Source organism: Chelon labrosus (assembly GCF_963514085.1).
Source record: "Chelon labrosus genome assembly, chromosome: 15".
Classification (NCBI taxonomy): Eukaryota; Metazoa; Chordata; class Actinopteri; order Mugiliformes; family Mugilidae; genus Chelon; species Chelon labrosus.
The window spans coordinates 23,663,858-23,689,700 of record NC_140348.1 but is presented as its reverse complement, the minus strand read 5'-3'; the positions used below and the strand labels follow the sequence as shown (position 1 = coordinate 23,689,700).

At 45.4% G+C, this 25,843-nt stretch overlaps 1 protein-coding gene across 1 annotated transcript in view; it reads left to right on the top strand.

Annotated features, from left to right (window-relative positions):
* The window catches only part of inpp5a (inositol polyphosphate-5-phosphatase A), a 147,849-nt gene that overhangs the window by 53,718 nt on the left and 68,288 nt on the right, over nucleotides 1–25,843 (top strand). Inside the window, exons 3-4 of the mRNA XM_084562292.1 lie at nucleotides 2,980–3,080; nucleotides 3,701–3,788. Of these exons, the coding sequence (XP_084418418.1) occupies nucleotides 2,980–3,080; nucleotides 3,701–3,788 (189 nt within the window). The remainder of the gene's footprint in view (nucleotides 1–2,979; nucleotides 3,081–3,700; nucleotides 3,789–25,843) is intronic.

Here is a 25,843-nt window from a genome sequence, read left to right as displayed (position 1 = left end):
CAAAGGTCAGGCCTATAAGGAAGTTCTCAAGGTTTTTTTTTTTTTTATTGTCATTCCAAGACATGCGGTGCATGAAAGGGAACGAAACTAAGTACCGAGGTCACAGCACAATAGAGATCAAGAGGATGAGTAATATATAATAAATAATAGAAAGTAATTAACATTAATGAACGAACTAAATGTGATCGTACTGGATGAACTGGTCTTTAGAGTTAATGAATTATTTATTTGGGAGGCTTTAGTCCCTGAGGCCTTTTGAGACTCTTATTGTTATTGAGCTGGATAGTAATGCAGTCAGTCTACACCGATCAGCCACAACATTATGACCACTGACAGATGAAGTAAATAAAATGGACCATCTTGTGACAGTTCATTGTTCTGCTGGGAAACTTTTGGACCTGGCATTCATTGGTGTGGATGTTACTTAGACATGTAGCACCCACCTAGACCAGACCAGTCACCCCCACCCCATAGCAATGACACAAAAACAACTCGAAACAACTTTTGGAACAACTCAGAAAACATGAAGAACAGCACAAGGTGTTGACCTGGCCTCCAAATTCACTAAATCCCAAACTGATCAAATATCTGTGGGATGATCCACAGAGGCCCCTCCCCTCAAAGACCCCCCACTAACAATATCCTGTTACTAGACACCACAGGACACCCTCAGAAGGCCCATGTCCATTCTCTGATGAGTCAGAACTGTTTTGGAGGCATAAGGGAGACCTACAGTATTAGGAAGGTGGTCATAATGTTACGCCTGATCTGTATATTTAATGTCAAACATATGACTAATCCCACGTGGATTAATAATGCATTAATTAACGAAACATCCACAAATATCAGATGATACGCTTATATTAGGAAGGTGGTCATAATGTTATGCCTGATCGATGTATGTCATACGCCATCCCACAAATTCCTCTGGTCCTACAGATTATTTCTCAGTCCGTCTCTGGTCACCTAAATAACCGCCCCGGTGCGATCCAGGAGCGAAAACCTCACACTGAACCGCGTTTTCTCTCACGAGTGTCGGCTTGTGTCTCCGTCGGCCCCCGAAATCGCAGCATAAAGGCTTCCTTTATTCTTTAACTGACATTTCATCTGCTTTCGCCACCAGAAGTCTGGCAGCCTCCACGGCTTGAACACGTTTGACATCTGCTGCTTTCGGGCGCCGCTCGGTTCAGACACAAAACCTCTGCAGAAACGTTTTCATCACCTGCTCTTCGGCGCACGCTCCGGCTCCGTGACCTCCAGCCGAACCCGTCATTTAGGGGTCACGCGCCATAGAGTTGACATTTCTTTCAACCTGTTGCAAATGTTTCAGTTTGTAGATTGTTTTTTAATTTGACGGTTGGTCGCATAATCAAACTCAAATCAGTGGTAAGATGAAGAGGTTTGGATGGACGTTGTTTTTCCTCGAGTGTCAGATTGTGAATGTTTAGGACAATGACTCAGGTCAGACTTCTTTTAAGGCAGCGCCAGCCTCCTCTGCCTCCCGCGCTGTTTGACTCCTTTGCGGGGAGACCTCCTCGGAATGCAAATGTTGTGGAGAACCAGGTCACGGAGAGGGAAAAAAAAAAAGGAGAGAGGATGACGGGACGCACCCTCCATATCAAACTCTCTGTGCTCCGACCAGCAGCAGCAGTAGCAGCAGCAGCTGTCACCGTCTGAGGCTTGTTTAGAGAGACCTCTGCTGTTGTTTTGCTTCATAACATCGTTTTATGGAGATACAATATTTGGCGTGTCAACACGTCAGCCGCTGCTCGCGTGTCGGCGGTGCGCGTTTAATTGGACGCCACAGAGGGCTTTGTTTTCTTTGCCACCGTAAAGTAAAGCTCTGGTGATGAAACTACCACATTGCGTCCCGTCCTGTTTGCCGGCTCAGACCTGAAATTACAGCAGCGTGGAAAGACAAACAGAACGCGGCCGATGAACTCCGCGCCCACGTCGCGTTAGCCGCGGGCTCCTTGAGAGTGTGACCTTTTCCCGTCGTCAGCTGATAGGTGCGCTAATCTTTCCGAGCCGCTCCGGGGTCACCGAGCTAAGTGACGAGCCATAGGTTGATGGAAAATCCATCGCGTTACTGCCATACATTACTTTTATTTGATTGGGCCTGCAGTGAGCGCAGTGCACCGAGGCTGGGGGTGCTGGTGAAGTTAGCAGCAGGGCTCCGTTCGGGGTCCTGGGACCTTTTGTAGGCCCCCGCTGCCCTATACCCCGTGACACTGATGTATGGCCTGTGCCTGCCGCCCGTTCGCCCGGCCCTGTGAGTGCTTGTGAGCGCTGTAAATCACTCTTTTGCCATCGATTGTCCATTAGAAGCCAGCCACTCTGAGCACCTCTGACAGGGTGCTCACAAACACCTCACCGACACGTTAATGAAGCCAGGCCACGTGACGGAGGGCGAGGCGGCTTGCAGGAAGTGGATGTTGCCTCTTCATATTTGTTCAGTAAACACACAATTTGTATTAATTACATCACATGCACACGGGGTTCCGCTCCGTTTGCTGGAGCCTTGCCACGCGTCTTTAATAAAAGCCTGACATGTTCCTGGAAGAGCGGCGGCGTTACCGGTGCACCGGCGGCTCTGACGGTGACGTGGGAGCATCTGTCACACCCCGCTGTACACACACACACACACACGCAGCGCCGCAGGAACATCCCAGATGAAGAGGGGCCGGCGTCGGGCTTGTGGAACAAGCTCGCTAAGTGCCTTCTGCCTACATTAGCGAGCCACTTTGTCTTGTGTAAATACAGCAGCGTGTCACGGAGGCGAGGTAGGAAGAGTTGTGGAGGGCCCAGGCGCCAAACTCTTACGGGTTTTTACGGCACACTGAATAATTCAACTTTACTTGTATTCGGGCGGTTGCGCCGCATCTGTTCTACGCACACACTTGCAAATAAATGAATAAAGAAAGTGAAATTAAACTTTTTGACCTTTTCTTCTTCTTCTTCTCCTCCTTTCTGTTGCAGACAGTACAGTCACACAAGCCTCACTTCTTGGCGGTGCACTGTCAAGAGGTGGGTGGGAAAAACTACGAGGCGTCCATGTCACACGTGGATAGTTTTGTGAAGTAAGTATTGCGCTCTTAAGTTAGTCTTAATTATCTGTGACCGTAGCAGAAACGGGAGAACAAGTTCCCTGATAATAGAACATCGATTGCACAGGTGTCAAACATACGGCCCACGGGCCAAAAGCGGCCCACCAGAGGGTCTAATCTGGCCCGCAGCATGAATTTGCAAACTGAAGACTCCATAACTGCTATTCCTAATGTGTCCAGGACTAAACTGCAGACAGCAATGTGTTCAAATTGCACTTATTTAAATTTTTGTTCAAGGATATTTTATTAAAAGTAAACATTCTCCTAATTTACTTGTTCTTCTTTGCACTAAAACAAATGGAAAAAGTGTGGAGCTGTCTTTAGTAACAGGTTATTGTTCTGTTATGTTACTGGTCCGGCCCATATTAAGATCAAATTGGACTGTATGTGGCCCCCAGACTAAAACGAGTTGAGTAGTTTGTCTTAAACTGAGCGGACTACTCCCCCCACTGGTGGCATCGAAGCTCAACGCCGTAAAAAATTTCCTTCCTAGATTATGCTTTGTCGGATTACTTTAGAAGAATCCCTCGATTAGGACGGATGTGATTGGCGCTCCCTGATATGTCCTCGTCGTCTGCTTCCCCCCCCCCCAGAGAGCTGTTGTCCAGCGATGCCATGAAGGAGTACAACAGAGCCCGCGTCTACCTCGATGAGAACTACAAATCCCAGGAGCATTTCACGGTAAGTGCCGTTTGATACTCTGCTGCAGAGCGTTTGTGGGGGTTTCACGCTGAAACTGTTGGAATTTGTAGTTTGTTTTCTGAGCTGACGTGTGAGTGTCTGGCTCAACAGTCTGATTTGAAAGGAAAAACACATTTTTTCTTCTTGTGTTTTCATCTGCCAACAATGAAAACATATCAGATAAACTTATTAACTTCCTTCTTGTCGTGCTAAAGTGGGATGCAGAAAGCTTCAGCCGCTCTGACACACGTTTCATTCGCAGCTCTAGTAGGAGTCGCTAGTAGTGGTATTAGTAATAGTAGCAGTCATTACTCTTTGACGCTAAACAGCACAGTTATGACCGACCCATTTCTCTGAATTTTAATGTCAGCGACGAGGAAACATGGCAGCCGGTGACGTGTCATCGCTGCACGAGTCATTTTGTGACAACAGCCTTTAAATTAGGGCGCTGGTGGTGGCATTGATGTCACTGTTCCCTTTATACAGATAGAGCGTGAACTCTGTATTATCACACGCACGTCAGGTTTATTTGCAGCACACAGGAAATGCAGGAAACGATCAACAGTGATTGATATTGGATGGTTTGATGTGAGAGTAAGCTACGCGTGTGGTGTTTTTTTGTTGTTGTTTTTAATCAGTGTACTTGTGCACATAAACAAATGTCTTTATTTAATGGGATCTGGTTTTTGTGGAAGTGTTTTCAAACTGCAGTTAAAGCAGACGTCCACAAGGTGGCAGTAGATGTCTGGAAATAAGCTTGGTGGTGCTGTCGCGCTGAGGGTTTGTTTTTAACTTGGGAGCTGTTTTGCGCCTTGCTTCATTATTTATCGCCGTTATAGATATATTTACTTTTAAAATACTTTTAATAATAATTTGTCACATGCACAGTTATACAGGTCCAAAAGTGAAATGCATTTTAGTACCTGCAGCCAGTAGTGAAGAAAAAGCAGGAAAAATTCCACACAGCACACAAGGTAAAAACTATAACTATAAATGTATAACTGAGAAAAATAAAATAAAATATGAACTGTAAACTTAAAACGAGGTAGCTCACGTGTATACATACAATATTGCAGCTGTGTCAGTAAAGTGCAGTGTACAGTAATACAGTGATACTTGCAAGTCCAGTTTTATTTACCTAAGTTTGAATTTAAATCTGCAAATGCCACCTGGATTTAACTAAGCAAATAGGTAGGAGTCTCCTATTGGATAATTACTGCATGGGTGATTATCTTTCAGCTGGCAACAAGTTATTTAACCCCAACTGATGCAATGAGTAGCTTCTCATTTCTTAAACAACCATGTCTTAAGACACATCCTGTGGTCGTGGAAAAGATGTTAGTCTGTTTGAGAAGGGTCAAATCATTGGCATGCATCAAGCAGAGAAAACATCTAAGGAGATTGAAGAAACTACCAATACTGGGTTAAGAACTGTCCAACGCCTTATTAAAAGCTGGAAGGATAGTGGAGAACCATGGCATCAGGGTAAGAAGAGAGGCAGATGAAGTGATGCACCCATCATGGCTAGTGTCTACTGTACAAGCCTGTGGGGGCAGTGCTATGATCTGGGGTTGCTGCAGTTGCTCAGGTCTAGGTTCAGCAACATTATGTTGTCCAAAGAATGAGGTCAGCTGACTACCTGAATATACTGAATGACCAGGTTATTCCATCAATGGATCATATTCCAAAATGACAATGTCAGGATTCATGGGGCTCAGATTGTTAAAGAGTGGTTCAGGGAGCATGAGACATCATTTTCACACATGGATTGGCCACCACAGAGTCCAGACCTTAACCCCATTGAGAATCTTTGGGATGTGCTGGAGAAGGCTTTGTGCAGTGGTCAGACTCTCCCATCATCAATACAAGATCTTGGTGGAAAATGAATGCAACACTGGATGGAAATAAATCTGGTGACATTGAAGAAGCTTATGGAAACAAAGACACAGCGAATGTGTGCTGTAATCAAAGCTGAAGGTGGTCCAATGAAATATTAGAGTGTGTGTTTATATAGTAATTTGATTTTTGGTCGTTCCTCTATGTGGCCTCTTGGTGGAGCCAGATACTCAGGCCTAGAACCAGCAGCACAGGATCCTGAGCAGACATGACTTTAAATGTAGTTTTATGTCCAATACTCAACAAAGAGACTACAGGTATGTGAGACAATCATCCCTCCATTACCAGGAGATTATTTATTTTGGAAGACTTCTACAATAACATATCGACATGGTGCAGATATATGGACTGAACCCCCCCACCCGTCCACCCCCCCCCTCTACCGCCTCAGTTTGTGTGTGATCACTGAGTTGTGTCCGTCTCGGCTCTCCAATGTTTTCGGCATTATCACCACGCTACGCTGCGCCTCCGCAAACCCTCATAAATCACGCCACCCACTGAGTCACATTTGCTCTTTTCAAAAAAATATTACAAACATTGGCCTTTCCAAAATATAATTATGTGCCATTTCACATAAGCGCTGGTAATATCCCGGCATTACGAGCTGTTTATTTAATGGTGTTTGTCTATAGATTAACCTTTTTTTGTTTTTTTTGTTTTGCTTCATGTTGTTGTATTTTCATTTTCCGTCAAACAGCGGTGGCAGCTTGCGCCGGTCTTTGTGAATCAGTCAGCGGAAAGAAGCAACGTCTGACGTTGAGATCCTGGCAACAGTAAATATGAAGAGACTCTCCAGTCCTTCTCACACAGGGCTTGCCATTTAGCTTTCATGACATCCCCCGTATTTGTTTTCTCAATCTTCGATTTTCATATATTTTTTTTTTCTTTCTTCCTTCCTTCCTTCCGTTCCTCCCGCCCCCTGCGCTCCGGGGATAATTGTTTGTTGTCTGCCCCCCTGCCTGTCGATTTTCAGATCATGTAAGTGGGAACATTATTTCTGGGTTTTCCACTTTGTGTTTTTGCAGCCTCTGTATGTGTGTGTGTGTGTGTGTGTGTATTGGCGTGTTAAATGTCTTCACGTGCGGATACATGGAGTGTTTTGGATGACGTGTAATAATGTGGCCTGCGAGATTGTTTAAATGCCAGCTTGAGCCGCCTCCGCGTGTCCGACGACGCCGGGGCGATTTATCGATTTGGTCGATTGATCGCAAACCTAATAAGGAGTCTAAGGCTCGTGCCAAAAATCACATCATTTAGGTGTAAGATAAAAAGAAAAACCATTTATTTTGGCTTCAGACAGGTGTTTTTTATTCACTATTTCTGTATTTCCTCACATTATAAGGAGCGGAGGATTAATATATTCATAAAACAATAAATAATCGACCTTTAACTGTGATTACATTTGAAGAACTTCACAAAAAAAATGTCAAATACTCCACAGAAACTGTTCATTTAATTTAAAATCCAACAAAAGTGAAAAATCTTTGTCTGGTCTTGAGGAATCTGTGACATTATTTGCGTTAATTACTCGTATTAGCGTCCTGATGATAAGATGCCTTGATGTTAAACGATGAGGAGTCCAGGCCTGAGCCGGAGCTCCTCCTCTCCTCCTCCTCCTCCTCCTCCTCCTCTCCTCCCAGAGGAAGGCAGCAGTAAATAGGGAGGTGAGGGCGGGGGTGGCTTGACTGACACGTTTCCCCCCTACGGCGGAGCCCGGGCCCGGTGCTTTACAGCCCCGTTAAGGTATACAGCAGGTAAAATGTCAATTAGGAAGGCCCGCCCTGATAACTCAACTCCCAATCCACTTGTTCTCGGCCATTAATATTTATCGTGGGCCCGGCCCTGGAGCTGCAGCCCGTGTCATGTGGAGTGATGAGCGCTAACGTTACCGCTTCCTGACACACACACAGACACACACACAGACACACAGCTTTAACGGAAACGCCTGCAAATGCACAAACACACACCTATACCACCGTCACACGGGCTAATCAAGCTATCCACATACACAGCAGACAGTGACACACACACACACACACACACACACACACACACACACACAGCGCCTCCTCAGCCCTCAGTTGTTCCAGGGCATTTTAATGGGAAATTAAAGGCATCCCTCATGTCTGTGGTCTGCAGGACAGGAATGAGAGCAGCGACGGAGGATAAATCAGGCTCTGCGGCTTGACAGGATACTGCTGTCTCCTTTCACCCCGCGGCTGTGTGTGTGTGTGTATGCATGCACACGTGTGTACGTACTTTAAAAACATTTCAGCCTCGGCGTTCGAGCGCTTTGTCTTGCGCTAATCTTTGTCCTTTGGAGGTTCAAAAGAGGCTGCCTCCGTTCCAAATGAAGCCCGAGTGAAGCGTCCCAGGAGTCCCAGGTAGTTTCAGATTCCAGGGGAGGTCGCAGCGGGCGCCTACGTTGTTTGTAATGAGAGAGCTATAACCGCCGTGCTGCATGTGATTGTCGGTAATTGCGTTTATTAGATTAGCATGAAATAAGTTGGACTTCGCGTCTTGACAGCGCAAAATTTGTGTCTTCCTAAAGCAAACCGGGACGTGGAATCTGTTTCCATGTAGATTGTCCTGTAGGAGAAATTAAAAAAGACACAGGAGACAAGGCTTTAGTTGGCTGAGTTTAAAACCTACTGTTGGCATTACTTTTCTTTTTCCTGTCAGTTTGACATTATATACACCAATCAGGCATAACATTATGACCACCTTCCGAATATTGTGTAGGTCTCCCTTGTGTCTCCAAAACAGTTTTGACTCATCAGAGAATGGACATGGGCCTTCTGAGGGTGTCCTGGCAACAGGATGTTGTTAGTGGGGGGGCCTTTGAGGGGAGGGGCCTCTGTGGATCATCTCACAGATACTTGATCAGTTTTGATCAGTGAATGTGGAGGCCAGGTCGACACCTTGTGCTGTTCTTCATGTTTTTTTGAGTTGTTCCTAAAGCGTTTTTGTGCCTGTCCTGCTGGGGATGGCTGCTGCCATCAAGGAGTGTCATTCCTATGGGGTGGGGGGGCCTGGTCTGGTCTAGGTGGGTGCTACATGTTCAGTAACATCCACATGAATGAACGCCAGGTCCAAAAGTTTCCCAGCAGAACACTGAATTATCACAGGATGGGTCGATGATATTTACTTCTCCTGTCAGTAGTTTTAATGCTGTGGCTGATTGGTGTAGCAACCATGTGAGTCTGTGAGGAAGACTAAGAACACCCCCCTCCCCCCTAAATCCTCTTATTGTAAATATTACTAATTACATCAACAGTCTTTGCGTCCAGATTCCTGATCACCGTAGCCTTCTTCTTTCTGTCAGTAGCTGCCAGCGGCTCGGCCTCGCTCCGCTCCAGAGGTGAGTCCTTAATTCTTTTCCAGGCAGCGGGGCTGTAATACAATCATCAGCGCTGCTCCGCTCGGCCAGGAATTTATGAACACTTAGTGTCCCTCTGTGCTGACAGGACTTCGGCGTGAGTGTGTTTACGGGATAGCCTAGAAATACGTGTCGTGTATTTATCACCCCGTGCTTCTTTTTTCTTTTTTTATGATGAAACAAAAAACAGGTTGCATGTAGAGATTATATACTTTCCAGCAGAGAAAGTGGGGTCACGGGAGTGGAGCTCTGTTGGTTTTACACGCAGAGGTTAACTAGCAGCAGCAGCCCTCCTCCTCCTCTTCCTCCTCCTCCTCCTCTTCCTCCTCTTAGCTCCGTGTTTAAAAAGGCCGCAGCAGGCACATAAGCAGCTTAAAATATTGCAAACTAAATCTAAGAGAGCTCTTATTTCAATATGGTGAGAAGCACGGCACCTACTGAGGCCACTTGAATGGAGTAGATGTCAGGCCGGTTATATCGCCGGGACCATAACTCACCGCGGCCATCACTCACGGTCCGGGGGCCAGACGTAAGTGCATACAGTGCCAAAGCCGAATAAACATATACTCAAGCGCGCACATACAGAAAAAAAAAACCTAACACACACACTCTGGACATGTGTTGAGCGACAATCAATGAATCTGCCATCAGGCGTTTGAGTTACGAGGCGGGGAGAGTGGGCATTCCCTGTGTGAAAATATTTTGACTGAAAATGTAGATATAATTAATGGATTGTGTAAAGAGGTGGAGGAATTTATGGTTTTATTACAAGGCTGGGGCCAAGTGAGCCTTTACCCTCCTGGATGATCACCAAGCATCACACACAGTTCTCTGTTTGGACGGGATCTGCCCCCCCAACACCCCTAAACCCAACCCCCGAGGTTGAGTTGTGTTGGAGGTGGACGCGGCGCTGGGGATGCTGCGGCGTCCCCCCCCTGCCTCCGATAATGATGTGGTACCGGGCGCGAGGCGGGCCCCCGAGTGCGCCTCGCCTCCGTCCATTATGATGTGCGGCCCCTCAGCCGCCGAGGGGGCAGAGTGAAGGTGAGCCTGTCATATCGATCTTTTTAGTGCTAAAATATGAGCCACTTTACTCTGCTCCCCGGCGCGGTGATGTGAAAAATAATAACTCGGACCCAAATTAAAAATATTGATCGCTCAGGAGGTGTTGAGAGCAAATAAACACCCTCTGAAGGATTTTCATCCCCCTCCTTTCCACTCCTCACCCTCCTCCGTCTTGTCCTGCCTGGCCCCCGTGAAAGGGGCCGGGTCACGCATAAGAGGTTGGCTCTAGCTGAACTGTAAAAAAAATATATAAATAAATAAAATCCAGCCATCTTGTTGCTCGGGAGGCTTCGTAATACTCACCTACCAGACTCTTAGTGCTCTTTATTGTTCCAAGACACAAATCAACAAGCAAGCATGTTTTCAGATACTCCCCAACACTGATTGATTGGGTTTTGACTCCATAATCTGGCATTAGCCGAGCCTCTATTCAGGCACCCCCCCCCTCCCCTTTCCTCATCCACCCCTCACGACAAGTCATAATTTTTTGCACATCCGAGCTTTGACTTTTTTATTCCTTCCCGCCGTAACGGATGAGCTGACACGGGGCCATCAAACGGGTGGGAAAACAATTGCCACAAGGTTAATTTTATTGCCTGCTCCATGCATTTGTGAGCAGGCGGGAGGTGTCCTCTGCCCGGGTCCTGATGAATGGCTGCGCCGAGCGGGCAGGAATAAAAATGAGAGGGGAAGAGGCCAGGAGCCTCCAAGAGAGGAGAGAGAGAGAGGGGGGGGATTGGAGTAGCCGTCGCTCCCACCTGAAATTGAAATTTTTCTGACATGCTTAAAATTGGTATTCTGATATATAAGAGAGGCAATGTTCCATTTAGTCTGATGACGGCCGCCGTCATGTGTCCCAGTCGATTGCGTTTTTTTACGACGCCCGCTCTGCCTCGTACGTCTCGAGAAGGTTAATATGCGCACACCCTAAATGGCGGATGTCAGATTGTCCGGAGTGCGTCGGAAAATAAACTACTTAGTGTGTCTAAATGCTGTCGTAATACTTGGCCGTCCTGGCTGCAGCGCTATTGATTGTCCACAAGGACGTTTGCTTGTGTTTTGGGGCCAAGGCGGCATGAATAGACATTTGATGGAGCGTGATGGAGAGCGGGCCTGGACCAGTATCTACATCTCAGTGCTGTGTCAGTGGGGATGAGAGCCAGGCGTAGGGGAGAGTCACATGCTGCCTGTTGACATCAGTGAGAGAGGGCCGGGCTGGAGCTGGCGATATCTCCTCTTCCCCACTTGAGCCGGGTCCTCTCGCTGAAAGCTCACTTCTGTCTGCTGGCTTCAGGCCCTCACTCTGTGTGTGTGTGTGTGTTGCCTGCTCGTCCCACACATACATGTCTGTTGCCGATATAGGGGCCGTCTCCATGCGACACTTCGTCCATACATATCGATTCCTCCTCAGCTATAGTTGCTTCATTTGCATGGCCCAGCTGACCCGGGCAGTCAGTGGCCATTATATTCCCATTAGCTAATCTCTCAGCTTTGATTTCCATAATCCTCTGTCTATTGAGAGCCCTCACAGCTCTCACAAGCCCCGCTCTCCAAGGAGGAAAAAAAAAAAAAAGCCCCCCACGCACACTTCACTCCTCAAAAGTCTGCACGGTGACATGCATCATACACTCAAGCGTGCATCTGCATATTCAGCTATCACTGCAGAGAGGCTCTAATGGGCTGTGGCATTGAGTTATATTGATATTTATTGACAGCAGTGAAATAGTCACCATTAACCCTGAAAGCAAAATGTTGCTTATGTTCTATAACCGTCTTTTAAAGTGATTAATTATTATATATGGCGTATTTTGCTGGTATAGTTGCGTCATATTTAGCATTTTTTTTGTCAAGCACTTGGTATCTTAAGCTTAAGTTATACATCATTTCTACATATCGTTAGCCTCAGAGCATAATTGCCAAGTCATTTTTTTGGCCACTGTTATAATATCAATTAAAAATACCAATGTGCTTGATAAAAATTGTGTTTTTCCTTGTTTTTTCCGAAAATGTTAAAATATGACTTAGGCAATTATGCTATGAGGCTAATGATATGCAACTCTTGTATATTTTTATTTTTATTTTTTATTTTTTCTATTTATTTTCTATTTATTTAAATTTTTTAAAATGTTTATACGATCTAACACATTTTTTTAATAGTTTTCAAGTGCGTTTTTTTTAAGTCAAGTCAAAGTTTATTTCTATAGCACATTTAAAAACAACCTCAGTTGACCAAAAGTGTTGTACAAGAAATACAAATATAAAAAAATCAACAATTCCATTTAATATACAACTAATTTATTTATCAATTAATCTCTGGATTATTTATTCGATTAGTCGATTAATCGATTTATCGATCGAGTCTTTTTTTCAGCTAATTATCGACTACTTTCTGAATAGTCGATTAATCTTTAACTATTGAAATATAACAGAACTTTTTCTAATACGTTTAATCCAAACGTAATGATGACACCTCTAAGCATGGAGAACCTATTTCAAACTAGCAGCAAGCATCTAGATACAAACTGTTCTTGACATTTTAAGCAGGCACCGCTTTTGCAGTCTAATAACCAATAGGACGCACTGATGTCGATGAGCTATCTGCAATTTGGCCGACACGCTCGACCTGCAGTTATCCATCCCTGCAGCATCCACCCATCCTCTCCTAAAACAAACTTCCAGCGTGCCAGGCCAAATTTACCTTAATCACCCTCAGCGGAGTTCTCCGAGAGCGATGGCGTCCCATTGATCAAGGAGGACCTACCACCTACCGCCCGCACTCCGCCCTTGACGGCCCTCCCGTCCGCAAACGAGCTGATAATTAATAAGGGCTGGCTCCGCTAACACCAGTCAACAAGACAGCATGATGGATCGGACAGCTCGGACGCAAACCGATACGTTGCCAAGCTTTTCCCCGGCCCTCCGCGAGGACCCCTGAGGCCTCCTCTTAGCCTGCATGATCAGGGATGCACAGTAGCACCCACTCTGCTAATTAAATGCCCACAGGTTTCTCTTGTTTTTCAGTGGGGATGCTCTCTATCTGTTCACTATTGGCATGTATTTAATAATTCATCGAGCTGCATCGCTGAGGACGGGGCTTGGCGTTTGCAGACTTGGCGACAAACTCGGTTAGACCCCCGAGGTTTAATAATTCACGTGTCGCCTTCTGATGGTGCATTGAATCTTGTCTAAACCCACGACTGCAGCCCAAATGCCGACCATTTAGGGAAAAAAAAAAAGGCGGCGCACGGCAAGCATTTGCAGAAGAGCTGACAAATAGTAACTGCAGCTTCAGGCGATTTCCTCCAACCGTCGACCGAGGTGGTTCAGTGACAACCACCACGTCACACGAACAGACCTCTTGCGACAGCTTTTTTTCTGCTACACGAGCTTAGCACTGACCGGCCGATCCACGCCCCACCCCCCCGTGCTAAAGGCTTCTTTTTAATCACCACACTTCCTCTTGTTTTGTCAACACATGACTTGTTAGCCCCGTCTAATTGTGAGATATTGAGCATTTTCTGCAGAAGGAAATTCTGTTAGCGTCTTCATTAGACTTGTTACACAGTTTGGGACGGTCCTCTCCGGGTCACAGTTTGACCGTTTCGACCGTCAGCTCTCAGAAACATATCGTGCAGATGTAGAAAAGCGTAAAGAGAAGCCGGCGCTGATTTTTAATGACGTTAGGGCTGATCTCAGATCTTAAGTAAGCTGACATTTGCAGTAGGAAGTGTGGTGGTGGTGGTCGGGGGGCCCGGTGTGGCCCCTAACCGGTGCGATTGGGTGTAATTGGCGAATCTGGACTAAGAGGAGCGGGAGGTCGGCGGCTACGGGCTGTGAGCCTGTCATAATAACAACCAACAATGTGATCATTTCATTTCCTTTTCACTTACACATCACCTCACTTCACATGAGGCAGCACACACATACACACATATACACACATATACACACATATACACACACACACACGGGACAAGGTTAACATTGGGTCCCATTTATTTCACTCTAACAATGACTCTAAATAGCCTTTCAAAAGCAGAGTGAGGAGGGAGACAAAAATAATCGAATCACACAATTACTGCTCGGCTTCATTCTATAGTTAAGTGCATTTTTATTGTGTAACGTTTCTTTCTTTTTTTTTTTTTTTTTTAACCTCCCCCCCTCCCACGCCCCGCCCCGCACCATCTCCCACCCCCCTTCCACCCGCTCTATTCCTCCTGCCTGCCGCGGCAAGCGTTCTCTCCCTGCCACTTCTCATCTAATATGGCCATAATTGGGTTTGCTCGTACAAATCTGATTTCAGCAATTGGGTTATCCTCTTCTGAAATTGGAGAGGTCTCCGGGCCGGCATGGGTGGAGAGTTAATCTGCTTTTGTTAAGCCCTCCTTTTGGTGGCTGCGGCGGCAACATTGAGCTGTGCCAGTTAAGGCGCTTTACCTGTCACTGTGGACATGGTTCTCTCTTCACACAGCCTGCCAAAAAAAAAAGAAATCTCTCCCCTCACCCCTGTGCACCCACACATCACACACATCCCTCTACCCTCTGCAAATAATGACATTTGAATCGAGCATTAACAGGCTTAATTACTTTAAAATTGTCATTTTAATTTACACTGATATAGTATTGATCACACAAGCAGAGATTAAGGCCCTCAGTGGAGCGGTTGATGTGGAATTAAACAGGGCCGGGTCCTCCTGGGGCCCGCCTGGCCTGTCCTGCTGCAGCCAGAAGAGGAATGACATCCTCCCCCTAATGAACTGGCAGCATGCACAGACATGAATTTCAGGCCCCGCTGGAGAAGGAGGGAAATAATGGGGTTTGGGGAGCCATGGCGGGTTATTCATTCACTGCCATGCACCAATTCTCCTGTGATTCATCCCCTGGCCCCCAGACCCCCACTGCCTGTTTGCCTGGCACATTCAGCCCACCTGACCTTTCTCCTGCCTAAGTGTATATGTATATATATAGATATATCTCTCCCTCCTTGGGGATCACCTTGCCCCCGTACCAGGTGTCATGTACAGGAGGAGGGAGGAGCACGGGGTGGTTGGGGGCGTAATCCAAACACCCACCCCTACAGCGGCGGAAGTGCCGCTCCGTGATTCTCGCTCTCGTCTGAAGAAGACGACGCTTTTCCCGGGGAATTGATCTCCTCGCTTGAGCCCGTTGTCACGCACGGCTGGTTAATATCCAGGGAAGAGGGAGGGGGGCTGAAATCGAGCAATTTCTCCCCAGTTTGAAGAAAGCCCGCGGCTCCTGTGGGTAAGCACCGCGTTGTGGAGTAATTAAAGCAGTAGGAACAACCTCTTGACACCTGTCTCCAATGAACACACTCAAACAATCACATACGGCACAAGTGCTTTTAATGACTGGCTCTTAGAGTTGAGGAGGCCTGATAAGAATGGAGCTGGAGCTGTGAGCAGACGCAGGATGGGAGAGGATTTCAGTGCATTAGCTTCACTTGACATTAGATATTTCCAAGAAAATTGAAAATGAAATCTCCATGCTCTTTCTACAGTATTAGTTTAACTTAGTGAGACATTGGTAGCTCATATGAAGATTAAGATTTTCTTTTTTTTTTTTTGCGAGGAATTGAAGATGCACTCTTGTCATTCTGTATGAAATTTCATTTTAAAATGGAGGACGTTTCAGTAATTATTTTACAGATTACCGGTTAAAGCTTCCAGTGTGATTCCCTGCTCCATTTTGATCAAGCATTCTTACGCATATACACATATACACCGATCAGCCACATCATTAAAACCTCTGACAGGAGAAGTGAATGACATTGACCATCTTGTGACAATTCAATGTTCTGCTGGGCAGAGCCTTACAGCAGATGGGGATACATTTTTTAGGGTATTGGGAGTCATTCAAAGTCTCCAACACTTCAGTCATGGATGTTGATGTGTCCTCCCACACACATTTCTTTTCCATTTTCCATTGACCCTATGTACCCAAGCTGGCTTCTCTAACCACAAGGCCACAGCTGGTTTTCAGGCTTTTCAACCATCTATACATTTATTCCTACCTGTCTACGAGCTCATTCCGCATATTTAGTCCATAGCAATAACACTCCATCAGTTTGGGAACAGTTTAGGAACAACTAAAAAAAAACATGAAGAACAGCACAAGGTGTTGACCTGGCCTCCAAATTCACTAGATCCCAAACTGATCAAGTATCTGTGGGATGATCCACAGAGGCCCCTCCCCTCAAAGCCCCCCCCCCCCCACACACACACTAACAACATTCTGTTTCCAGACACCACAGGACACCCTCAGAAGGCCCATGTCCATTCTCTGATGAGTCCCAACTGTTGTGGAGGCAACAAGGGAGACCTACACAATATTAGGAAGGTGGTCATAATCTTATGTCTGATAGGTGTATATTGCAGTAGTACTATGTTGTTGCAGATGTACTTAGTTCAGCTCACATTGTAGGTTTAGCAGTGATTTATGGGAACAGGTTGACATTGAGGGTTTGTGGCAAAGTCAAAACTGAAGTCTATGCTCGCCCTTGAGCCAGTTGACTACTATTATTTTCTAAAACACCCTAAAGGTCCCAGTGCAGATTGAAAAAGGGGTGGGGGGATGGACTGTTTGTGAGGTCCAAAGCTGATTGCATTATCTACACCTGGATGTCGCGGGGTGGAAGCCATCTTGACGATGAAGCCTAAACAAAACAACGCCGTCTCCTGCGTCTCGGCTGGCAACTCCCCGCGACGGATATCAAGACGTCTCCAATACGCGTAATGGACTTGGCAAGTTCCTGAGGTTGCTGGGCTCGGGCCTTCTTCTCCACTCTGTCATCCAATCACCTTATTCTAATGCTATTGCATTGTTTAGTCAACCAGCCGTCCATTTACATCAACCCATAACCACGCCGCCGCACCACAGGAGCACTTAATAGAATTAGCAGGTATTGTGCAGCACATTTTAAACACATAGGCCGTTTTAAAACACACACACACACTCAGTCATTCCGCCTCCCTCCCTGGGCTCATGATCCCCCTGTTCGCTGTCAGAGTAATGGCATCGCGAGCTCTACATGCAGCGCCTTCCTCTCCGCCTTAACTGTCATAACTCTACACTCACCGACCCACCGTGGACAGTTTACTCAGATCTTTAAATGTGCAGCCAATATTGTTGTCATGTTTAGGTTATGTACTACATATTAATAGCTCATAAAGCACATTTGTTGCATTATTAAATCATTTTTCACTTGCTCTTCATTAGGAAATAGGAAGCCCAAGCTCTCAGCTTAAACAGCCGGTTAATTATAGGGCTCATAACTTCCTAATCTGATTTTGGGGAATGTTTGCGAGTCTGTTCGGCTAGCCAGCGTATAAATAGACAAACAAAAATGAAACAGCCACATGGCTTGGAATTTGCAGTCATATGCCCTCTTTTGCCCTTGACTGAATACATTATATTCCCTTGCAAACCCTCAACACTCCAGTGCCATCTTTTCAAACAAATTGCTCTCATATGCTTCCTCCTTGTGATTAACAGGGAACAATTTCACATCAAATAACTCCAAATTTGTCTGAAGACCTCCTTCTCTAATTATATTAAACAGGGCATGTGTAAGTTTATTTGGAATGACTCATCCTCGGGGTCAGGGAAATGAGCAATCCCTTTGTCCCCCATCCACCACCCTCCGTTAAACTATTACCTATAAAAACAGCCGTACACTCTCAGTCAGAGGGTGTGTCCTGCCGGGTGCAATAACGAGGGCCTTTCTCCTTGTCTCATTCCTTTGCCGATTGATTTTTGCAAGGAAAATTAATGCAGTCGCTTTAAGGCTCTGGAGGTCAGAGGTAGACGGGCTTCACCAGATGAGGGGCGGTGCTGGGCGAGCGGAAAGGCAACAAACAGCCGGCGGATTACTAGACTCTGTCTGATGAAACTTACCGTGCGTTTGTGTGAGGGCGGAGCTTTCAGTCGCTTATGATGAATTGTCTCTGTACTGTTACATGCACACACCAAAATGCATCTCCTATGATTGACCGCGCAAATAAATAGGCCCGTGTATTGACTGCACTCGCTCACGTCGGTCATGTCGGTTGGTGTTCTCGGTCTTCCTTTAGATTGTACGTGGTTGTTTTTGTCCTCTCAACACCACAAATTTACATTTACGCTAAATTCCCAAGTTTTAAAACTTAAATTTTAACCTCCTTGCATCAGCAGAACCTTTTACTCCACATAACACTTCGTACTCTTATCCGTTGAGACACTTTCTGTTCTGTTTTCCTACAACTTGCGTCAGGAGGAGCGTTCCAAACCTCTGTCTGACCCCCTGGTATATCCAAGTGGTGTCTCATAAAGGCATAAAGCAAAGCATAACCATATTTCAGTGAATAACGTTTCCTAAGTTGGAACCAATCTAACACAAAGGGTGCCCCAGTCAGAAGGGTCCATGCACAAGTTCAAGCCATAATGGCACCCTGTGTGCACCATGCTGTAGCTAATTACCCACTCATTAAAGAGCCCTCTAATTAGATTGGATGTTATTCTCTTTCGGTTAAATTCAAGCTCTTAATTTTAACAGCCTAATTACATTTCTGAAAAAAAAAGGAGGGAAAAAAAAATCACTTTTCAAAGCAGTCCTTGGTCAAATGGAAATGAAGCATTTCTCAGAAGGCTGAGCTGCGGGGATCTGAATCTTCTCCTTTGTGTTTAGCCAGTCTGGAGATTTGAGGACTAAATATGTGGAATGAGCTCGTAGGCATGCAGGAATGAATGTATAGACGGTTGAAAACCATTTGGTGGCCGTTTTTGGCGGTATGGTGCCAATTTGGGCAGCTGTGGCCTCGTGGTTAGAGAAGCCGGCTTGGGTACGTAGGTTCACTGGAAAATGGAAAAGAAATGCATGTGGGAGGACACATCAACATCCATGACTGAAGTGTTGGAGACTTTGAATGACGGCCAACACCCTAAAAAGGTATCCCCATCCGCTGTAAGGCTATGGCCACTGCCCTTTGAGTTGTTCCTAAGTCGGTATCAGGCTGCACCCTGCTGGGGATGGCTGCTGCCATCAAGGAGTGTCATTGCTATGGGGTGGGGGTGCCTGGTCTGGTCTAGGTGGGTGCTACATGTCTAAGTAACATCCACATCAATGAATGCCAGGTCCAAAAGTTTCCCAGCAGAACACTGGATTGTCACCAGATGGTCAATGTTCTTAACTTCTCCTGTCAATGGTCATAATATTGTGGCTAATTTGTGTATACTACAATCTATATAGCCCTACATGAGCCCTTAAACAAGCATGCTCAACACTTCCTAACAACACAAAACCCAACAAAACAACAGAAATGCAGACAGGAATCATTTACGACTAATCGTTTGCACGTCCTTTGGCTTAAATCATAAATTTTGAGTTCAAACTATTTTATGAAACATCACTTCACAGTTCCCCACAGATTCATTGCTGAACCCACAGTACGTATATCCACGCAAGTCATGTCTAGCACTGACCGTGATCCGTTCTCCGACGCAACAGATGCACTGTACGCTGCGTTTTGTTCCCTGCCTCCACGTGACCTGACGGTAAACAATATGGTACCACCTGGTCGTCCGTCGAGCCCTCAAAGGGGGGCGGCCCGGGGGAGACTTGCGGCAGACCTGCGCGGCCCCTCCGCCGCCCGCCTCCCCAAATCCCCTTTTCTTCTCACGTTTCTTGTGGGTGTGATATTTACAGGAGAGCAGACGTGGGTTTTGCTGCCACTCTTGCCCCTGGCACAGCACCTCCGCTCCCTTCGCATCTTAAAGCTGTCCTTTAAGAGGGGCCGCGGGAGAGGCCGGATGCTGCGATTGTACCGATAAAAAGAAACATCTGCGTAAGAAAAGTCCTCTTTTTTTTTTTATTTATTATTATAATAATACAATAAGAGGGAAAAAAAGCCATGACATAATTTCTTGTTATCTAAGAAGCTGAGGCTGCATTTACATTCGCTTTTCATGCGGCGTCTATGTGCTCTTAGGGGCGATGCACTGGAGTATAACTAAGCTAGCATGGAGGATATCCAACCATTTAAATCAAGCCTCTGGGAATTTTACATAACACATCATTGGAGAGCATTGGTTTTTACATAAAGACAAAGAAGGCCACAAAGAGCCACCGGACGGGCGTCTTAGCCTGAGACGAGCCGCTGCGTTGTGTTTTTGCAGACTCCTCTAAAGCTTCACGGTCCTGTGGTCACTGTTGTGCTGCGAGAACGCCTCTGCTCATACCCAGACAGCACACAGACAGAAAGCTGCTTATTTTTTTTTTACACGTCCCGGGTGGTGGAGAAAAATGATTTTTCTGAACCTCAAAACTGAACCCTCTCCTCTGATAGGGGAGCGACTGCTCGGCCCGAGCTCCAGCGGCCCGCCTTAGAGTCTCCCGGCCTGGAGGATATACTGTAGGCCTCCATTGATTGTCCCTGTGCTGTGGAAGCTGTCATATTTTATAGATGTTTCATGGGATGGCTCATGATCTAGACGATGTCGCCCTCATTTAGGAAGAATTGTGTTTGTACTAAGGCGGGAGGAAGGGCTCTTGATGCAGAGGAATGGGGGCCCTGCTGATAAGTTCCACTCACAAGTGACAAAGTAATGCCACTAAAATGCAGCAAACTAATATATTTCATTATGGGACCCTGCGATAGAGCTGTATCTCATTGGGCAGCGAAGGATGCCACTTTGTCATTCCAAGGCCACACGAGCGAGCCACAGGCTGCGCCGGGACAGGGACGGAATCAAACCCTGCGACCGGACAGAGGCTGACTGATTACTTTTTTCCGGCTGACATCCCAGCTCTGACAGGTCTCCCGGCGTCCTCAGGGAGAGTCGAGTTTGCTCTATACTGATTATTTGACATCAGAGAAGTTGCGCGTGGCCCTAGATTTTGACATATGTGTCCTCACATATATATACGCTTCTCTCCTCGGCGGCAGGGGCTGTAAAAACAGGCGAGCGAGCAAGTTAGGCGTTCAATCAGTGGGAGAAAAAACTTTTCAAACTCCTCCGCCCGCCCCGCCCCAGTCTTCATTTGACTCCAATGATCAGTAAAAATTATATTGCTTCCAGTCTCCCCGCTACAGCCTGCACGATCCTAATTCAATCAGTTCCTCCACAAATGAGGCCACATGAATAGGCACAATATTAAATCAGATAAGAATATAGATTGATGAACAGCCCATGACAACATTAGCAGCCCCTTCAAAATGCATGGATGAAAAAAAAAAAAATCAATGAGCTCAAAGACCTGTCATTTGCATGGGCCTCTTCCCCTAATGGGAATACTTTTTTATAGACGAGGAATTACAAGTTGAAATATTCTTTTTGATTATTGGACATCCATAGCCAAATATGATTTACATTAATGAGCATAAGTATATTAAAGCCATTGTATCCCCCGGCATCCGAAACAATTGAATAATGGCTCTGGCAACCAAGCCGCGGTGCCCTGAGAAAATAGAGAGGAGGTAATGTCACTTTAATTACTAATGGATATCTCAATTGTTCAGACTTTGATTTTTCATCTTCAGGAACAATCTAATAAGGCAAATATTCATCATCCTCATATCCCCCTTTTAAAATGATGATTTTGTCAAGGCCAGACGGCGGAGTTGTTTAAAGAAAGTGGCCGTTTACCGTGCTGGCCCCTGAGATCAACGGTTTATTTGAAGATTGCTTTCAAAAGATTATTTTCTGGTGAAGAAAGAAGCGCGGCCTTTTCATGCCCAATTGCCGACGTCCGATACACTTAGAGTAAAGGAGCCGGCCTTGTTAACAGGGACAGACGTTTTAAAACGTCCCTTAAAATCGTCCCACGTATCGGTCCTCGCTGTTCGTCGCTAACACGGCGATACGTCCTGTTTCACAGCGAGTCGCGCTTTGATTAAATTGTAGGCTGCAGTGTTCTGACCTGAGCTTTATTAAAGTTATGAAGTTACAGAACGAGCTTATCGTAGCATTATGTAAATGATGGGGTTGGGTGACCTTAGAAGGAAGTGCTCTGCTTGCTTTGCTTAACTGCTCTGGCCGAGAGGATTGCTTTTCCATAAAGCTGGAGGACTTACAGGTCTGCAGCAGTTGGTTATTTTATCAGCTGACCAATCTGTTGATTATTTTTTTGGATTAGGTAAATTATTAATCAGTCGATTATTTTCCGTGTAGGCCTTACTTTATCACTAAATCGTGAAAACTTCCCCGGTTAATCATTTGTTCAAACGTTTTCTCATAATCTGATACTGGTAAATGAATTCTGTGAGTCAGAAAAAACATTTTAAACTTTTAGCCAACGTTACAGTAAGTAACAAAACTTAAGAGCCATTCTGGGTTGGCCTGCTGGTTTTCTGAATCAATTCCCGTTCACACGGACCCGATTCAGTTTGATTCAGTGTCACTTCATTTAGAGATATTCCAGTTTCTAGCTAATTTTGTCATCGGTTCCAGAGATTCCAGGTATATCCACAATATTTTCCCTCAAGTTTCATGTCTTGCACATGGCTTTGCTTTCGTGCACGTCGTCATGGTTTTAAAATCCAATCGGCTTTCAGGACCGACGGTGCTCTCGGAGCTGGAACATCTGTCACCGCAGGGAGATTTCAAAGGGGAGGATGTAGGAAATGCTGGAGTGTATTTTAGATCAAATCAAGATCAGTTTGAATCAACCACCAATACACTATAAACTTAATTAGAAAATTAAAAAGTTGTGGTTTACTGTAGTCTGCCATTGGCAAAGATAGTGTTCAGTTTCACTTTAAAGACTTGTACTGATTGTAATTTCAAGGGCACCTGTATTATTTATCTATAAAAGGTTGCTTTATAGGTCTATATGTGCACTGGAGAGCAGCGTTGCCATGCTAACCATTAGCATCTGCTGCGGGGCGTCTTTATTGAGTTATTTTCCGAAACACAACAGACAAGCACACACCAACGACTCCTAGCTACTGACCGCCAACCAACAATCAGACAAACCTCAATGTAATAGACCAAATACTGACGCTGCCGGTCTTGGCTGAGCCTGCTGAGCTTCACATAGCGTTTGCGTTGCTATGGTTTGCAGTTCCATTTTTAGAAAGGGTACATTTTATCGGGACGCCGTTTAAAGAATTCCCACATTTTTGATGCTCGAAGTCAACTGAGCCATTGCATGGGTGAATCCTACACTTCCCATAATGCAAACAAAGTCTTTCAGTAAACAGAGAGGCCAATCCACTGAATGAAAAACTCTCCAACCTGCCTATGATACCTTTTATATTCTCTAACTGTCATGTAACATCATCACCTATATTTCATTGGATGGGTCCCTCATATGAGCTTAAGGTTCTGCTCAAGGTTTCTTCCTGTTAAAAGGGAGTTTTTCTGTGCCACTGTTGCCTTCAGGCTTGCTCTGGGGATTTCAGACCGGATTTTGCAAAGCGTCTTGAGACAATTTGTATTTTTATTGAGCTATATAAATAAAATTTAATTGGATTGAATTAGCTATCCTCTGCTTCTTCTGTCTTACTCCAAACATCCAGTTTGCATTGAAGTCATTGTGTTGGAAGTTCTCAAGCAGCAACAATCCCTATTACATCATTAAGGTTATTTTTTATGACTAGGGAAAACTCCCTGCAGTCCAGCTGGGGACCGATTTCAAAGTCTGAATAGTACTCTTTGTGATGAGTAAACTGAACTTAATGTCAAAAATGGTCCCTTGAAAGTAGCGCCTTGGATAAAATCATCACAAGAGCTGCGTAATTTCCACAAATAAACCAAATATGCATGGTACATTTTTATCATGTACCTTTATTGCGCCAAGTTGCGAGCGAAAGGCCCCTCGCCGCCGGGCTCCATTTAATTTATTTTGACCATGAATTTACGCACGCCGCTCCGCCACGCAAAGGACGATTTTGCCCAGCCTCATTAAGAGGTCGGCGGCGGCACAGGCCCCACAGGTGTAATCCCATTTAGTTTCATCCTCTCTTTTTATGTCCTCGTTAAAAGCTGCTGAAGTAGCAACATGGTATTAGTAAATACGCGGCAGGAATATATATGAGCGGTAATTATTCTCTAGTACCTGCTACCTTACTGGAAAGTGTGGGAATGAAATGAGACTTTTTGTCCTCTAATTTTGTTTCCATGTATACAGCATTGCTTTATCGGACGATTCAAACCGCTTTCTCCGAGAATTGAAACGAGGTGCTATTACTGCGCGCATCGAACATTTTTAACAAAGTTATCAAACTCTTCCATCTGGATTATGCTGAAGAAGCTTAAGATGGGAAAAAAAGCTGCATTATAAAGAAGCTCTTTTAAAGTCTGAGTCATATCATGTACACGCGTATTCACTTTTCTTTTTCTTTTTTTTTTGGTTGAATGTCATTGCTGTGATGGTTTTATTGCTTTAGACCCTCTGCCGGGCAGGTTAGAGGAGCGACTGCACGACTGATGAGCGTGGCAGGAAATTGGCAGATGGAAGCATCCATTTCACCGCTAATTAGGGGGTCCAGAAGCCCGCCGACTGACAGGGTTCAACTGGGCAATGTAGTGCCTGCCAGCTCCCATCCCGTGCGCTTTATAAAACGCTCTTTAATTCCCCGGCACAATATCATTAACTTTGTAAGTGGATGAACACAATGGACAAGCAATTTAATTAACTTCTACCATTGAATGTTGGAGGGGAGACTAAATGAAATTAATGCACAATATTTCCCAGGGAGGCAGCCAACCTTGGGAGTGGGTCTGGATTGTTGGCAGGTCAGGCGCTGCCGTGGGTTTGGCCAATTATGCCTTGTTTAGACCCATCCATAATATTTTCCTCAAAAGGAAATAAAATCAGTGGTTTTGAGATCAATCACGGGCGTGCGTCGCTCTGCATTCTGGGAGATTTTAGAATAATGAAGTGGGAGCCCGGAAGCACTCTGCCAAAAGGTTTGAGAGTCGACGGAGCTCAGATGCAGGTATCATAACTGATCCATGCAGCGGTGAAGTTTACTCGAAATAAGGCAATCAATAAATGACTGTGTGTAGTTTTGGTTTGGAAATCCAGTCAGTGTAGCGATCACAACGATTGCATTGCTATGAGATTGTGTACACTCCTTACAGAACGTTATTAATTGGATTGCAATGAAATTTTCTACAGACATTCATGTTGATTAGATTATAAATCCTGGTGAGCCACTAGTTTTCTGCTTCCACTGTCTGCATGTTGATATTTGTTGTTTAGATTGAAATGGCTTGTAACCTGGTGAAAGGATTACCATACCATTTTTGGTGCATACATTCACGGCCTTTCTAAACTTTTTCTTACTCTGTTATCTGGCTAAAACAATCATCTCGTCCGTTTGTAATTTGCTCACAAACTTCCTGATATATTTGCTTTTCTTGACTGGTGTGGCTAGCATGGACAGTTTGTTTTTGCAACGCCAAAGATGAAAGAAAGCGAATTTTCTACCACGTTCATCCACGATGTTTGGCTAGACCGTGCGTGTACCTTTGAATATAGTCCAATCATTGTCGAGGTGTGTTCCACTGAGAACTGCTGACTCTTCCCTTTGGGACGATTTCGGTGTGGCCGCAAATCGTCTAGATCAGGGGTCTTCAACGTTTTCCAGGCCAAAGACCCCCAAGCGATGGAGAGATGGAGTGGGAACCCCCTTCTTATGTATATGTGTATTTAAAGTCATTTACATTTAGGGAAAAAAAATTGCGACCTCCCTGCAGTACCTCCGCGGACCCC